Source organism: Eptesicus fuscus, chromosome 19 (genome assembly GCF_027574615.1).
Source record: "Eptesicus fuscus isolate TK198812 chromosome 19, DD_ASM_mEF_20220401, whole genome shotgun sequence".
NCBI classification, from domain to species: domain Eukaryota; kingdom Metazoa; phylum Chordata; class Mammalia; order Chiroptera; family Vespertilionidae; genus Eptesicus; species Eptesicus fuscus.
The window spans coordinates 25,695,422-25,713,647 of record NC_072491.1 but is presented as its reverse complement, the minus strand read 5'-3'; the positions used below and the strand labels follow the sequence as shown (position 1 = coordinate 25,713,647).

General features: G+C 38.2%; 1 protein-coding gene across 1 annotated transcript in view; it reads right to left on the bottom strand.

Moving 5' to 3' along the window:
- Positions 1-751: 751 nt before the first annotated feature.
- Positions 752-18,226, bottom strand: part of COLEC10 (collectin subfamily member 10) — a 37,493-nt gene continuing 20,018 nt past the window's right edge. Inside the window, exons 2-6 of the mRNA XM_008143371.3 lie at positions 15,127-15,198; positions 13,913-13,984; positions 4,992-5,045; positions 3,196-3,291; positions 752-1,417 (exon numbers count right to left, since the gene is read on the bottom strand). Coding sequence (XP_008141593.1) covers positions 1,026-1,417; positions 3,196-3,291; positions 4,992-5,045; positions 13,913-13,984; positions 15,127-15,198 — 686 coding nt within the window. The 3' untranslated portion in view covers positions 752-1,025. The remainder of the gene's footprint in view (positions 1,418-3,195; positions 3,292-4,991; positions 5,046-13,912; positions 13,985-15,126; positions 15,199-18,226) is intronic.

The following is an 18,226-nucleotide window of genomic DNA, read 5'->3' as shown; positions in this document are numbered from 1 at the left end:
TGGCAGTAAAGGGCCTCCCACAAAATGTTGCCCCGAGTGATACATTAGATGTAGGGAGGAGGGCGATTAGAGACTTGATGTTGGTAGCACCTGGAAGCTTCTAGAGTTTTCAGAAGGCTTCACACACCCCATCCATCATTCCCTATGACTAAGGAAGGACAGTTGAAATGAGTCAACCTAAGACAAGGAAAAATGGAGCCATATTAGTAGCAAGGAGCAATTTAGCAGGAGGATTAGAAATCATATTGCTTGTGAACAAATCCTCTTCTTTTTTCTTTTTAATTTCTAAAGGTCCCTTTTCCTCAAGTCAGAGAGTTAATCATCTGGGGGTCTGGGATTAAGTTGTAGGCCTAAAGGAAGGGAGCCAGGGCAGCTACCTGATACTCTTCACTGAAAATTATAGGTCAGAAACACAAAAAGATTCTGTGTGGTTCCATATGGCCTGGAACAGGTCACTGGGCCAGAAATTCCTCATATAGAGGTTGGGGGTGAAGTGTTTCTATGCTTGTGTGAACAAGAGGGACTGAGGATAGCTATGGTGATGACTGATCAAAGAACTAGGGATCCTGGATTCCAAGATGAATAATATATTGGCATTTCTAGAAAATATACGACCCTCCCACATGTCTGACTTTGGGATTGACAGATTTTCCTAGTCCTCACCAACCAACTGTCCCAATTATCTGCTGGGCCAAGTAGAGAGTGATTGGGGCTCTAGAGAGAGGGGACAGAGCAAATGCCAAGAGAACATTTTATTTGAGGCATAAACAACCACCTCCCACAAAACTAGCAATTCAAACTCTCTCTTGAGACCCATGTAAGCTGTTGGCTCAATACTATACTATATAAACAAATGTCTAAAACTGTCACCAAAGAACAGGGCGATAGAGATTCCAAACCTCAATTTAGCATTTCCCACTTGTCCTGAGTCAGAACAAATATAGCATAACTAGAAAGAAAAGGATAGATTAAAAAGAACAGCAATGGTAGTCACAGGGAATAACCAATGTGTAGCATGAGAGAAGTTACTTTTTCTTCTTGACAAACTCACAGACAAAGTACATGGTAAGATGGCACTCCGTGTCATTCCACCTGCCTGAGCTCAGCATTTCCACACAGTCCTCATGACCATAGGGGTCGCTGGGCTCTCCCTCCTTCCAGTTGCTGTAGTTCTGCAGTGGGGTGTTGTCCGTGAACACATACTGTCCCTCCCTCTCAAGGTCATTCACCCCGATGAAGACCCGGAAGAAGCCACTCTTGGCTACATAGTCCGCGATGAGTGTGTTGGCAGCTTCGTCCTTGGGCATGGCTAGCATGCCGCCCCGGATCCGGCAGTGGGTCAGGGATTCCCTGTAGCTCTTCTCTTCCTGCACGATGTAGTAGAATTTCTCATCCGTTTCCCTAATTCCTGCTATGACTTTGCAGAGAAGAATGTAATTATTTATCTCAAAAAGAGAAAAGGCAAGTATATAATATTTCTGGGTTTAAATACATTTCTTCAAAAGTCTACAATTATTTTGCAAGGCCCTATGATGATCTTGGCACTGGTTTAATATTTTCTCCCCCTTTCTCGTTTTCAAATGGAGAAAGAACTCCTACCAGTTTTCCTCCCTGCCATTCCTGTTTAACTTCCCACACGACTTTGAAGCAAGAGCTATTTTGACACAGACTTGTTACATGAACTGCGACCCAGCTCATCTCAGACTATTTTTCCCATCCTAGTGTATGCCTTTGCCAAACTTACAGTTCCATGAGCATGACCTTCTCTCTTCCAGTTCCATGCTTTTCATGCCTGGGAATTCTTCTCACTGCTCCTCTACCTGGAAAACTCTACTCATCCTTTCAATCTCAGTGTAAGTGTTTTATCTCAGAGGAGCCTTTCCCTGAGCACACACTGGGGATTCTTATCCCCTGTTCCCACTTCTTAGTACTCAACACATTCTAGTCTAGTTGTTTGTGTGTCTCTTCTACTAAATGGTGAACATCTTACAATAACCATGTCTTTGCTATTCTTTAGTCTTTGTGCTTCCAACATTGCAAAGGATGATGGAAGCTTATTAAACTGATATGGGAATAATTCAGAAGTTTTTCCACGTTGGGCCAATTCCAGGGCTGTGAACACGTACATCTTTTGAGATAGTTCATACTTCACTCCAGGTACATAAAGTAGACTGAGCTACTATGCTTCAAGACAGAACTGGGGACACAGAATCATTTCGAGCTCAGAGTGTGCTATATATGTTTTGGGGCTTGGGGACATCAACATATACTTTTTAGGGTTCATCAATTAAAATTCACAAAGAAATCTGTGACCACTCAAATGTTAAGAACTATTGCTGTATGTTGAACCTCTGAGGTCTGGTTTATTCATGAGCATCCAAGTCATGCCAGAGAATGCATCTTGTGCAGAATTATAATTAGGGTCAATAGTTAATATTGAGCATTTCCTGTGCCTGTAGTATTACAAGATGAGGATGAACACACGATGGCATCTGTGTGCTTCCAATAATGTAAACAAATATAGCTGGATTGCAATAAATGAAAGTACAACAAAATGAAACCAATTGTAACACTAAATACAATAGTTCCCGCATTCATACTGTCTAAGGGCGAAACTGCTACCTATGGACAAGAAATAGCAAAAATGACTAATATGAAAAGTTGCAAAATTTAAAGAAACACACGATGTTCCTATTAATTTGTGTGAAACATGTAATAAAATCCCTGCTCCACAGTTCATTTGCTCTGTATCTATGGGCAAAATCATCTTACTAAGTTTCATCTTCATAGCACTTATATCACAATTATTAATATTCCAAGTATTCAAGGAAATAGCTATTGTTTTTATTATTACTTTTATTTCTTTGAGATGATCGCTCTGTTTGAGTCTTGCTGTCCCTTTTTATTCTCAAAGCATGGCTTGCCAAACTCTGACCTTTTCACCATCCCCACTCTATAGAAAGTAACTTTTTCTACCTATAGTCAATGCAGTAAGTACAAATATATGTCGTGGACTTGAAGAAGTGTCCTGGAGTTGGAGTGGATAATTAGTATTTTGAGAGACCTTTAATCTGGTGACACTCTCTTAGTAGTCCTTTGCCCAACCCAAGGTATTTCCTGCTAGAAATACTGGAATTGTAATGTTGAGAAAGACTAAATCAATAAATAGCACAAAGCAAAAGAGAATATACTCACCATTCTTGACAAACTTCATAGATGTCTTGAGGCGAGCAACGCTAATGTCCAGTTGCCCAACAACTTTCCGGTATCTTCCACAATCGCAGACAGTACCTTTCAGAGGACAAAACTGTGAATTCTTATTGAAACACATGCAGATGAGTTGAAAGGAGCCACCCCTCTCTTCCCAACATTTACTATCTTTTTCTAGTCTACTATGTTTCTCTGTGAGCAGCTATACTTTTAATCTTTTATTAAAAACTAGTAGCCCTGCACACAAATCCGTGCACCAGTAGCTCTCTGCAGGGTCTGACTGCTCCGTGCCCGTGGCCCAGAGGCCCATCCGCGGCCGGGCACCGAACACTTGCCTCGTCGCCATGGCGACGAAGCAAACATTCTGCCAGGCCACTCATACTGCCTGCTTTCAGCGGCCGCCCCCCCCAGGACTGGGGGACTTCAGTGGGGCTGAGAGGACTGGGTGCCACCATCTTGTGGCTATGGGCGCCATCATATTTGTGATGGAGTGATGGTTAATTTGCATATTACCCTTTTATTAGATAGGATAAGGTTTCCAAATTACACTGACTTTAGGAATTCGAATATAGCTTTTAAAATATTGTGAATGGTTTGAAACACAGTTCAAAACCATCTTCTTAAAAAGGAGAGTAAATACGATGAGCCACTGCACACATGTTGTGGACCATTTGGCATTTTTGTGGAACACAGGATGTGACTCTCCAATTTCAGAATAAAATCTTTGCATCTTTCTGAAAACCGACTTCTAGCCAGTCTTCTATTCTATTACTGCATTGTTCACTCAGTCACACGACCCTCCAAGGGAAAGAGAAACCTTTCATGATGAAATCAAACATAAATTCTGATGATCCACTTGAAGAATAGCTTGAATGTATTGAGGACCAAATTTAAATCTCATGAAAAGATCCAATGCATTATTTCAAGAGCCAGTTGTCACATTTGTGGGTTAATTGTGATTTTAATTTCTGCCATTCATTCCCCTTTGCTCATTTACCTTTTTTCCCCGCCAATTACCTACTCATACTGTGACACAGAAAAAATTGTAAGGAAAATGATGTGAAATTCAACTGATTCTATTCTTTTCTATTTGGTGGCTGCTTCATTTAAACATTTCTGTTTGCTTTCTTGTAACGTGGTTGAAAAAGAAAAAGAAATTTATTAGACAAAGGGAAGGGGGAAACTTGTGGCTTTATTTCTCCATATTCTCAGTTAAATAAGGAATTTAAAACAGTTCTTAGAATTAGTCTTTACTATACCCCTATAGACAGAAACAACGGAAGCCCCTCCCCTCAAACAAGTATTTTCTGTCCCTGCATGTAGCTCTGGAAATGAAACTCTCAGTACTTGGAGAGAGTGTCCATGGTCATTGATGTCCTGTAATCACAGGGTCTTTCGGATAAGGCCAATTTGCTTCTGGCAAACTGCTGGCCAGTATTTGGTTGAGATGCTGGTGGAATGTCAGGCATGCTGACCAGGCCTAGTGCTGAGGCCATTGTGGATTTTCCTCTTGGTCTAGCAGAATGAGGGCTGCTTCCTGATGCGCTGGGTTGCTTCCTCGCAGCATGACGGGACGGAATGTGCCATCACCCCTTCCCCAGGGCTTGGAAAGTCACCAGCAAATAGAGAGGAAAGTTCCCTTCTTTCTTTCCTCTACCTTAAATAAAATAGGTACACTGCAAATATTTTTGTTTTTCTTTTTCATAAAAAGTAAATCTATTTTGGAGATAAATACATTTGGAATAATGCCAGAAATTAAGGAGCAAGATTAGCAAGCATACCTGCTTTGCCTTTTCCTCCAGGAATCCCGGGCAAACCCTTTTCCCCTTTGTCACCTGAGTAGAAACAATGGCCGCAGAATAATTAAAATAATGAATTGTTTCAGACAAACAATATCTTGATCAGCTAAAATCAGAGGAAACAGTTTCGAAATTAATTTGCCATATCTTCCACCAGCATTCCTTGGTTTTGTATGAATAATTTGATTTGGAGTTGGCTGCACAGGTACAACTAAGCGAACAAGTCATAACTGAATCAGATTGAATGTAGAATTCCAGTGGGATGTGTAAGAGACATTAACATTTGTGTCACCTATCCTGCAAACCTGTGTTTATAATGTGCCCTTCTGAGCAAGGCTAATACAATTCTCTGCATGTTTTTAATTTTACAAGTACCATTGTTTTGTATATCTGGATAAACTGATTAACACATTGCAGCATCTGTTTATCATGCACCAAGGTTCTTCCATATGGCTTTGCCCTTGAATTTTCAAAAACATGTATTGTGCTTTTTCAACTTATTTACTTTTTCAAATATTTACTATTTACTTACTCTATGCAAGACAGAAGGCTTGGTACTTTGAGAGGATATAAAGAGACAAAATTAAACTTTTGACTTGAAAGAGTTTACACACTTTTTGAAGAGATGTGATGTATGCAAAAATCTATAAATAAAATAGTGTCAAATAGATTATACTGAAATAGCAACCTTGATAATTTTCCCTTCTGCTTTTCTTTGTATGTCATCATTTTCTTATTCAGTCAGAGGCATCCACTCAGAGAATCAGGATTATTAAAGCGGAGAGAAAAAAAATGTTGATTTTTTTTTTTAACTTCAAAATAAGCTCTTATGGTCACATCAGACACAACCATTGAAAGCAAAAGCCTTTGATTTTCAAGAGGAAATGTTTAGCTGAAGCTCTTGAGAATGAAAAGAGAAGACCCTGATAGAAGTAAAATAGAGTTAATGCTTCAAAGGAGGTCTGGAAATAGAAGAAGGCCTTAGGAGGGATAAATACAGGGTAAAGGTCATCCAGACTAGAAAGGAGTATGTGGCTTAGCCTTGAGGGGTTTACACACTTTTTGAAGAGATGTGATGTATGCAGGGAATCAGGTATATGACCTGAGGGGCAATGTGAGGGGGGACAAAGTCAGCCTCAAGATTTTGCCTAACCTCATCCTTTCCCACCAAAAGGGGGAAGCCTTTCCAAAACCCATAGGGTGTCCCATGTTTCCTGTCCATTAGCTAATCTTGTCATCACTGTCTGTTTAGTGCTTCAAAATTTTTAAAAATACTATATACTATTTAATGTATATGTAAAAATATTGTCATTTCAATAAGTAATCAATATAAAAATATTAATGGGATATTTTACTTTTTTGGTATTAAGGCTTCATAATTTGATATCTATTTTGCACTTACAGCACATGTCAGTTTGGACTAACCATATTTCAAGTGCTCAAATAATCACATGTTGCTAGTAACCATGCATTGGACATTCTTGCTGTGTGCTCTTTATTAATAGTCCTGTACACATTGACTGTTGATCATCCAGAAAGGAACACCTGCTGGCCCCCAAGGATTTGCTGAGTTTTTCTAAATCAACCTACGTGGACACTTTTCTTTACAGTGTTGCCAGTCATGTATGAGCTCACCACACAAAAGGGCGGGGGTCTTTGAAATCCAGAATGCAGTTTAAATATGTGGGAGGACACCTCAGAACTTGTGCTTAGAATAAATGAAATATGGTGAAATCTATGACAATGGAGTGCTGATAATACCGCAAGAAAGACCTTGAACAGAGATCACATACTTTGGGAGGGAGCTAGAAGAGATAGTACTCCAAATGGAAGGATGAAGGAGGCTCTCTTGAGGAGATGGCACTGGAGCTTGGTTATGAAAACTTCAGCAGGTGGAGATGGGAGCAAGGTAGGAGGTAACATACAGCATAGGTACAATAAGGGAAAAAGCATGGGAATATGCCAATGATCTACTCACACCTAAGTTGTGTCCTGCAAATTCCTCATTCTTTACATGTAAATTGGAAAATATAAGAATAGATTTTTGAATGCATTAAAGAAAGAAAGGAAATATAGATTTGCTAAGTGCTGATCATTTGCCAAGTAGTGTTTTGGGTACTTTATAGATGTTATCATATTAAATCCAATGAACTAGGTACTATCATTATCTGTAGTCTACCACTGCAGAAATTGAGGATCCAGGAGGCACAATAAGTTGCTCAGGAACATCCAGCAATTCAATACTGAAGCCCAACCATTTCTGACTCCACAGTTCATGGGGCTTCCCAAATGAGTTAGCTAATGATTTAATGAAAGAAATAAAAAATGTTAGCAAAGTTGAAAGGGGTACCAGTCCTTAGCACCACCAAAAACAATATGGGCTTGAAAGATCATATGAATATGGTTTAATATTTTAATTATTTTAAGATTGTGTATTCTTTATATGTAAATCCCTTTCAATTTAATATGGGCTAAAAATTGACCCTAGTTCTGGGGTAAACCCAATGATGGACATAAAAGAAGCATAAACAGAATATTTGCTTTGAAAAAAAAATATTTTTAAAGGAAAACAAAGCTCATATTAGGGATAAAGGAGATGAGACATTATCACCTTCATGTATTAACAGAGTGAAATAAAGAAAATATCTGATAGGTATTTGGAGAAAGCAAAGATGGTTGTGGATCAGAGTACAGAAAGTTTCACCAAAGCAATAGCTTTTAATTAAATCTTAATAGTGTGGGAAACAGATTATTAAACTGATAATTCACTTTTTTTTTTCCCTGAGAAGATGTAAGCACTGTGATGACTTTCCTGTATTTTGATATAAATTACTTTCCTTTTTTACAGATGGAAAAGGCAAAGCAGTATGGTGGAGTGAAAGACTATAAAAGTCTGAACAACCAAGACTTGAATCTTGGCTCTGTCACTTACTAGCTAAATGTGGACAGGTTACTGCATTTTTTAAAGCTTCCATTTCTGATATTTAAAGTGGAAATAATGGTACCTAAATCTAAGATCATTAAGTAGGATAGATTAGATAATGTTATTGTATCATAGGATTATGTCTGTGCTGGGCTCGTAGAAGATGCTCAACCAATGTTAGCTTCTGTCTCCTAAATCAGAATTATGGTAAAAGTGAGTATACTAAGTACTTAGCCAGTCGATGGATGATGTGGACTTACAATGTCTATTTTGCCCAAGCACATTTTGGTTTAAAGCCATATACAAAGACTTATTTTGGTCCATGAGTGGAAACATGTTTGTAATAACTGCCTTAACATTGAAGAATTAGAGGTTTCATTTAAACAATAAAAATCATAATGCTTTCACTGTAAAAGGATATTGACCTTAAGTAAAAGCATTTGTTTGCCATGAGATTTAATTTACCTATATTAAATTATTCTTTTTTATTCATGAAATAAAATATTGACATCCAGAAAGCTACCTGTCCAAGCAAGTGACATTAAGACCAGTCCAGAAAGTTGAGATTAATCTGAGTCAGTGAAAAATTTAGAAGGGCTATTGACAAAATGAGGGCAATAAATTTCAAAGTTCGATTAAAAATGAAATTAATCCAGGTGAGCCAGAACAGTGAACCTCCATTTTTAAAAAATTTCAGGACATGCTCATAAATTTTGATGGCATATCTCTGGAGGAGAAAGAAATCTTAGTCAATGTTGAAAATTGATGTTAAGGGAAAGTGGTACTTAAAGAAATAAAGGGTAGAAAAGAGGGCTACATGATTAGAAATAATATATTTACCACTCATTTTTTTCATCCTTAATGCAGCAAACATTTAGAAAGTTTCTACTATAAAATAGGCATTAGGATAAAATGATTAAAAATAGGGTACTCACATATAGTTTATATTTATTTAAGCAAATTGACCCAATAAATTTTTTCATTCATTTGTTTGCTTTAGTTCATGGTCTGTAGGGCAAAACAGACAAGCTAATAAGCCATGACAATGGGTAAAGTGAGAGAGGAATGCAAGGTGCTGTTTATGCACCTGAGTGTGAATGCGGAATTGTCCTGAGGAAGATAAGGTCAGTTTAACTCTATCCTCCCCAGAGTTACTTTTCCAACATTTGTGAAAGTTCATCCATTTTCACACCCAGAAAATCATACTAAAATCTTGACCCTCTCTAGTCTCTGTCATCTACCACTCTTCCAAGTTATCGAGTCTTAATCTATGAAAGGATTAAGACTTGGCTCAAGGTCATGAACTCCATCTCTCTTAGTTGATACATTTAAAACTAGGATCATGCAACATCTTGAATAACTCATTGAAGAATGAAGTTCTTGAATTCTGGGGATGCTCATGGCAGTGATGTACCCTCCCCCTCCACTTCTGCCCATTCCAAGACAGTACTGGGGCTCTTGCCCTCATCTACCAGGGCTGCATCTCAGAAATCTCCATGTCCAACATCCCACTTTTTGGCTACACCTTTCCATTCCTTCAACTAGTTATTGAATGAAGCTGATACAGTCAGGAAAAGATCGATAATGAATTTTATCTGAAGCTTATACAATTTAAGGAGACCTCATTAAGAAAAATAATACCAATGCCCTGGCCAGGTAGCTCAGTTGGTTAGAGCATCATCTCAACATGTCAAGGTTGCAAGTTTGATCTCCAGTCAGGGCACATACAAGAATCAACCAATGAATGCATGAAGAAATGAAACAACAAACTCTTTCTCTCTCTTTCAAATCAATCAATAAAAATATAAAAATAATGCCAAATTACAAATAGAAAAGTGATTATAAAAACGAATGCTTATACAAAAGAAATAAAATCACTAAATTTTAAAAATAGACAAATAGCACATTATCAGTACTCTAGGATTATAACATTTTAATTAATAAATGAATTATGTGCCTCTATAATTCTTCTTTTTTATACATTATGGGCTGCATATGTTTGGCTGCATTCATGAATATCCAATTGACCTAGCACTATTTACTGAGAGGTTCATCACTTTCCACTGTAATGTCAACTTTGAATAAATCAAGTGTGGGAGTCTGTTTCTGCATGCTCTAATCCTTTCCATTGATCTGCTTTATTAAATCAACACTAGCTTCATAGTTGTAACTTTATAATAAATGTTTAAATTCAGTGATTTAAGTCATCCAGCTTTGTTTTTCTTTTTCAAGATTTTCTTTAGGTATTCTTGGTCCTTCTCATTTCCACATACATTTTATTTTATTTTTAAATTATTTTTTAAAATATGTTTTTATTGATTTCAGAGAGAGGAAGGGAGAGGGAGAGAGAGATAAAAACATCAATGATGAGAGAGAATCATTGTTCGACCGCCTCCTGCATGCCAACTGGGGATCAAACCTTGACTCCTGGTTTATGGGTTGATGCTCAACCACTTAGTCACACAGACCAGGTTTCACAAAAATTTTACATTGGCTTATTAAATTTCAAGAGAACTACTTATGGAATGGTAACTGAGATAGCATTGAATCTATAGACCTATTTAGGGAGAAATAACATCTTAACGATATTGAGTCTTCCAATCTGTGAATGTAGCTTTACTTCCATTTCCTTAGATATTCTTTAATTTCTCTCATTATCATTACAATAGAGGCCAGTTCACAAAATTCATGCAAGAGTAGGCCTTCCTTCCCCCTGGCTGCCGGCACCGGCTTCCCTCCGTCACCCAGGACCCGGGGTTCCTTCTGGCCGCCAGCAGGCACCTGGGACCCGAGCTTCCCTCACAGCCCCAGCTTCTTCTGGAAGGTCGTTTGGTCTAATTAGCATATTATGATTTTATTATTATAGATAGCATTTGTTGTGGAGAGCTTACACATCTTTTAACATTTATTCCTAGATATTTGATAACTTTGATGTTATAAATGGCACCTTTTAAATTTTATTTAAAAGTTGTTTCTGGTATGTAAAAATAAAAAATTTTTTGTATGTTAAGCTATCTAAAAACAACAACAATACAAACAGCTAATCTGTGGATTCTTTTGTATTTTCTGAGCATGCAATCATGACATCTGCAAATAATTATCCTTTTATTCCTTTATTTCCAGTTGGTATGATTCTTATCTCTTGTTTTTGCATGTTTATTCTGGCTAGAACTTCTATAATATTGATTAGAATTAGTGGTGAGGGCTATACTCATCATTCCCAATTTCAGGAGAGAAGTGTTGAGTATTTCATTATTGAGTATAATTTTTAAATAGTCTTTTATTATTGTTGATGTTGACATTTCTTTAAATATTAAGTGTGTTTCCCTCTATTCCTAGTTGGATAAGATGTTTTAAATATGATGAGAATATGCTTAGTGAAATGTTTTTTTTTTAGAATTTTCTGGAGTTATAACTGGAAATTTTCATTTTTGAAATAAAAAGGAGTGGCATTTTCCAAGGCCAACCTTCTTGGGCAGCCCAATGCAAAGTTTGAGAAACTTTCCGCTCCAGGCCCTGAGTCTCTTAGTGCTCCCTTATTAATGACCTGGTGATGATTTGAGAGGAAAAGCAGTAAGTATAGAATATATGGTTTATCTTGCAGTGGTTCCCTTCTCCTCCAGATTATGAACCCTAAAGTCCTATTCAATGGCTTTAAATATCTTTTGGACATTTCTTTTTATTCAGCTAGTCATTCTTTTAAAAAAATTATTCATAAATGTTTATTGAGCACCTACCATGTGCCAGATGAGGTGATGTGAGAGATGAGGGCAGGAAGGTGACAAGGGTAGATTTTGTGCAGAACTGTTTTGACCATGGTGCGGACTTTACTCCAAAGGAATTCCCATCCTCCTCCCGTTCCTCCCACAACACCTGTACTTTTTGTTTCCCATAACAATAAAAGCGTCATTTTGGGTAACTGCATTAATTTTTCTGTTAAGAATGACTAGCATCAGGATTAACGCAGGCAATTCTCTCATGGCCTGTAGCATAAATATGAATTTTGTTGCTATCATTAATAATCAAATTTAAGAATACTTCTATAAAGTCTTCTTCATATATATGAGCTGTTAGATTTGGAAAATTTTTCTACAGACTGGCCCTATTCATTACAAAACTTGTGTTTTCCCCACAATCCACATATTTCTTGCATTGGATGGCCTAGGACACATTCATATATGATCTAAATCTCTGCCCTCACACTTTTTCATCATGACTTTGGATAGATCTGGACAGTAAATGGTAGGCGTATTCTAGGGTACTCCTCCTTCAGAGAATTGTTAGCGGTACATGGAAGAAACTGCACACTACATAAATAAGTTCAAACTAAATATTTCTCTCACTCAAGTTCTTCTTAGCTAGCTTCCCAAATACTTGGCATCCTCTCCAAAAACCACCTAATGCAATGAGAAATATGATTAAGAGACGTTGAAGCAAAAGGAAACGGTAATCTTAGCCTGCGCATTCTCAATGGGGACAACATCGCCTCAAGGACGCAGCAGTCAGCTCTTGAGAGGAAATGAACTCTTACTCTACACATGGTCCAAGGCAAATAGATAGCCCATGGGTGGTATTAAACTTTCATCGGGGGGGGGAGGGATGGGTGGGGTAAAGGGGAATTAGTAAAAAGCTTTTAAAGGGGGCAATATGTCTAAAAAAATTGTTGGGAGGGGGGCACTAGTTTTTAAAAACTTTGAGATGTAGTATTTTAACCAGTTGAGGTTAACATCTTTTCTTTTTCAACTTTAACAAGACATGTGCACCTATTGCTAAGGATCCTCTCAGGGTCTTGGGAAGGACCCAAACATGTGTGAGGCTCTGAAGCCACAGCTTTATTAGCTTCATGGTAAACCCATGGCAGGCACCTTCTGGAGCAGGACTCATGAACTCTGAGCAGTCCATGTAGCTCTTTCTCAGCTATGAGGATTTCACCCTCGGATGAATATACTAGATCAAAATTAACCATAGCGATTTCTTTTCAGTGGCACTGCCCTCTATCCTTGCCCTCAAATACAGACCGAAGGAAATTTCTCAAAGGAATGAGTTGGAAGAGAGTAGGGAGAGAAGTACTGTGCTGCCGGATGCCAGGAGAGAGGCCACAACCTTAGCTCAGACCTCATCCATCAGCCTGCTTATAGGAACACACAGCTGGCCACTGTGAGACACATGTTGAATTGCGCAGCTGCTTGAGCATGTGTGGAGGCTGGAGGGTAACACACGGCTGCGGAATTCTATTACCCGAGGTACCGAGTTTCCCCTGACCTGTACCTTTGCACAACTATTTCTTGTATCCCCCTCAAATGCCTTCTTTCCATTTCCATAAACATCTTACTGCCCTTCAAGACACAGGTCAATTCTCCATGTCAATCTTGTCTACTCTCCCAGATGGTTCTTAGAGTAGTCATAGAGTTATTATTATAATTCTTTCAGAAAAAGTCCCATGTTCTTAAATCACCTGAGCTTCTTGCAATAAGAGTTTGAGTCTCATTTAGTTTGTATCTTCAAACAAAGTGGAACAATGCCTGTATGAATTACTAAAGATCAGAAGCAATTACAACCTGCTATGTATGTGGGGCTTTATGAGAAGATAGGAAAAGAGTACTTAGGTAATAAAGAGGAGGTTACCTCTATTTTTGTAATAGAGGTATTTGTAGTATTGAAGCAGTAATTATGTACAGAATCAGACTAAAGACAAAAGATGTTCATATGTGTACATTTCAAGTTTTTGTCCTGTTAATAGATCACTGACACGAAACTATTATTAGTCGACTCAAGAAATAAAATTATCCTGTCCTCTGCTACCTTGAGTTATATTAATAATTGTTTTCTACTACTAAACAGCCAAGATATGAATAAATAGAATACTTAAATTTAAAAAAGAGAAAGAGATCATTTTTATGTCAAAGAACCTTTCAGATATATCAAAGGTATGCTCAATTTGGTTGAAATTGCTGTTGGAGAATGGGAAGATGTGGCTTACCCTTCTTGCCAATGGGCCCAGTCTTGCCAATGTTGCCTTGGTCTCCCACATCACCCAGTTCTCCCTTAACTCCTGAAAAGCAAAGCATGTCATCTTTATATCCTAACATTTTATCTTCCCTTTCAAGATGTGGCTAATATATGATATTCACTTGAAGGAAATACCAAAAGGTGTTCTCCTACCTGTGGTATATTTGTATTAACTATTTTAATAGCATCATAATGGATGTATCAAAATTAAAATGTGGGTATGACAATCCTGAACCTGATGATATTAAGATGCTTGCTGATGCAATCTTTCTGAAAGGACTACAGCAGAAGATGTTTAATCTAAAGGCCAGATAAGGGGCGGAGTGAAGAATTCTTGCATTTTATTCTAATTCTGTGCCTTGCTAGATCAATTTCAGCTTCACTTTGGGGTTCTATTTCTTCTCTGTTTTACAACCAGATTTGACTATCTTAAGGAATGTACAACAAATGTATAGAATATTATACATATTTATAGTATAAAAGTACTTTAAATCAGAATATCTCAAGTTGAGGTCTCAAGACCTGTGGGTGTTTTCTTCTCTTGAAATGATGAAGATTTAAAGAGCAGTGGTCTCGGGCCACCACTTTGTACAGTTGGCAGGGGATATTCCCAATGCTTGAAGACACATGTCACAGTCCAGAAGCCATGTTTGGGTGAGACTTACTTTTGGTTTTGTGAGTAAAAACATTCTCTAATAGCTTTTGTATTATTATCTTCTTTCCTCCTATTCCTTCCATAGTCCACTAGATGTTTGAAAAAAGGTGAGAAAATCAAAGGATCAAACAATTTTCTTCTCCTTCTTATCTTCCTCCTTAATTTCTAGGTCAGCCAAAAAAAGTTGCTTAGGAGTGGCTTCTAAGGGGAGACACAGTTTTGAACATAGCTGTGTTTCCAAAAGTCATAGTTTCTTAGATATTCTCAAAGATTGCTGTTCCCTGGGGCTCCCAGAGCATCCCACTCTAGGCATCCCTAAGGATGAAATTTGAGAAATGGGGCTGAGTCTTGTTGACAGGTAGCTCATAAGAACTCGCTGGTGGCAACTTTACATCTGAAATACATTTCATGTATTTTTAGAGCAAAAGGCATTATGAAAGCTGCTAATTCCTAGAGCAAGTCCAGGAGAGAGAAGAGCATTCTCTAACAATTCTAACATTACAGCATCAAGTTCATACCATTTTACTTACCTTTTGGCCCCATGCGTCCCACTTTGCCGAGCTTTCCCTCCTCTCCTGGATCTCCTTTTTCACCATCGTCTCCTTGTGAAATGGAAAATGAACAAGTGAAGCAGCTCAAGAAGCAACATTAGCACATAATCCCAGGATAAGGTGAACATGGTTAGAATTCATCCTTCCACTCAGAGCTTGCCTACAACCTCCATGTGAGATGATAGAGAAAGAGATAGAGCTAGAGCTAGAGCTAGAGCTAGAGATAGAGATAGAGATAGAGAAAGATAGAGATGATAGAGCTAGAGATAGACTTGAGACCCAGGAAGAGAAGAAACTCCAAGTACCATTTCTCTTACATTTTTCTCCATGTCCAAATCTATGTTTAAAGAAATATACTACTGGTGAATCCTGGAGAAGCTTGTTTGGCCTGACAAGTCTATATTCTTGCTGGAGAATCTGGCAAACTCTGGAAACATTTATATGTATATACATTAAATATGTGCAGTAGATAGATGTATATCTCTCCCTATATAAACATATATATGTTTATATGTTATATGTATAATTATATGTTTTATATAACATGTATAATAGAAATATATAAATATTAGTTGTAAAGTAATATAAATTGTTATTTTAAAACTATAGAAATGTATTATATACGCATCAATTTATTACTCTCCGACTGCATGCTTGGAAACCCATAGGCATGGACCAGGAAGCTATGAACAGACTAGCGAAGACTGGGACAGCTGCAGAGCAGTCTGTGTGAGCAGCGACTACCTGATCACAGGTGGGTCCAGCTCCCGTACCTCACCCAGTCAAGGACTGAATGAGCGGTTTAATGAAAGGTGCCCTGGTCTGTGAATCAGGAGTTCTGGATTTTAATGTCATGGCAGTCACTGATGGGTTCAGCAGATCTTCAAAAGTTCATGATTGAGCTTATTGGCTTTGGAGTATGACAGATCTGGACTTGAAATTTGGCTTTACCATTTACTGTCTGGAGAAAGTTGGGTGCCTGACTTCCTTTTCTGGGTCTCATTTTCCTCTCGGGAAAAATGAACTGCTAACACTTATTGGAGAGGGCTCTTAAGAAATTTAAATAAGATAATATGCATAAAAGACCTGGGACCTAATCAGTGCTTAGCAGTCGTGGCTATTTTATTTTCTCCTTTATGCTTAAGTTTCCTCATCCTTAACATGGGGATAATACCTGCCCTCCTTACCTTTTAGTTATTTTAGGATCAACAAGTGAGGCATGTGAACATGCTTTGAAAACAAAGAGCACAACACACACAATATTATGACCAGCTACCTGCATTATCATCACACCAATCTCAGGACATGAGGAGTCCTGTCCATCACCAGTGGAAGGAAGTGAATAAAGGACTTCTAAAGACAACAATTAAGTTCTTGGGATTAGACGAGAGAGAGAGAGAGAGAGAGAGAGAGAGAGAGAGAGAGAGAGAGAGAGAGAGAGAGAGAGAGAGGGAAAGAGAGAGGGAGAGAGAGAGGTTGAGATGTTCATTTATTTATCCAGTAAAAGCATGGCCAGCCATCCTCTTTTTTATTTTCCTGAGAAGAAAGTTAATATGATAGACGCAAGCACAAGCAATGTAAGGAAGAGTTGAATTTCCAGGTAGCACCATTGGTCAAGTGTTGGAACATTTCACACATGAAGCTCTTGACTCTCCTGGGAAAGGCTTTCAAAATAGAATGGGCAGATGATTTGTGCGATCAGAACAGAGGGGTGAAGTGGATGGACTAAGGCATTTCTCTACAGTTCATAGTGAAAGTTTATTGAGCAATTACAATGTGTGCAAAGCACTGTGCTAATGTAATCATCATGGAAATTCCAGAGGGTGAGGATTATTATTGCCCCATTTCATGAGTGGAAAACTGAGTTGCTTGCCTACTGCCATAGAGCTTGTGAGTGGTAGAACTATGATTCAACAGCATGTAAATCTCTGCCCCTCCAGATCCCTACAGGTAAACAATTGTCCCTCTCACTCTAGGCTCCTGTGACTGCCAGCAGATTGGATTTTAGAGAACTTCTCTGTGCTAAATTTTTCTGAGAGAAAAGGGGAGAGGCAGAAAGAATGATGGTTCCCTTTTAAACAAGAAAGTTAGTGCAGCAGTAAAAACACACAGCTTATTGTCTCAATGACAGTTCACAGGGAACATACCCTTGAGGTAGTTTCGTCTAACTGAGACCTGGCTTCACCATTCACCAATGAGGGAACTTGGGAAGTCCTCGACCTTTTTGAGGCTTGTTTCACTCATTTGTCGACTGAACAAAAATAATACTTTTTTTCCCCAGAGGGTTTTTTAAAGGTCAAGTCAGAAATGTATGTTTCTCTAGGAAGCCCTTTCTAACACTTTCAGGCCAGGCTGAATTCTCTAATTATCTTCATTGTTTAAAATATCACTTTATACTGAGGGCGTCCGTTTATCTGAGCTAGCCCTATGACCTGTGGGCTGGATCCATGAATGATTTATTCTATCATCACCAGAATTTTGCACAGTATTTGGATCTGGTGCTTAATAAATACAGTTGAACTGAATATATTTTGTGAGCCATCAAATGTTTTATAAATGTAATGATAGCATTTACTGAATACCATATGCCACAAGGTTCCTAGTATTTGACATGCATCCTGTCATTTGATCTCCACAACAACCTTTCCAATGGATACTATTCTTAGCTCCATTTCACAGATGACAAAATGGGGTCAGAGAGAGGTTAAGTAATTTCCCAGGGTCACATATCTCCTAAGTAATAAAGCCGGGACTTGAATTGGAGCATTTGTTATCAAAATCCATGTTTTGAATGAACTGTGTGATTGGGAACAAATTCCTGTCTTAACATCTCTGGGTTTGGGATTGCTATTCTGTATAATGGACCGAAGATGCTCACCCAAAGGCAAGATCAAAGGCAGGTGTGTATATGAAGCACTTTGTGAATCGTAAAAGCACAGGGATGTGAATTATTGGTGCCATTATTATTTCTGATCCGTCTCCCTCTTTCATGTGAGCTCCCCTATTCATTTTCAAGCAAGTACCTAACTGGAGGCAATTAGATGAGTGACTTAGTCATCTGCTGCTCCCTGATGGCTCC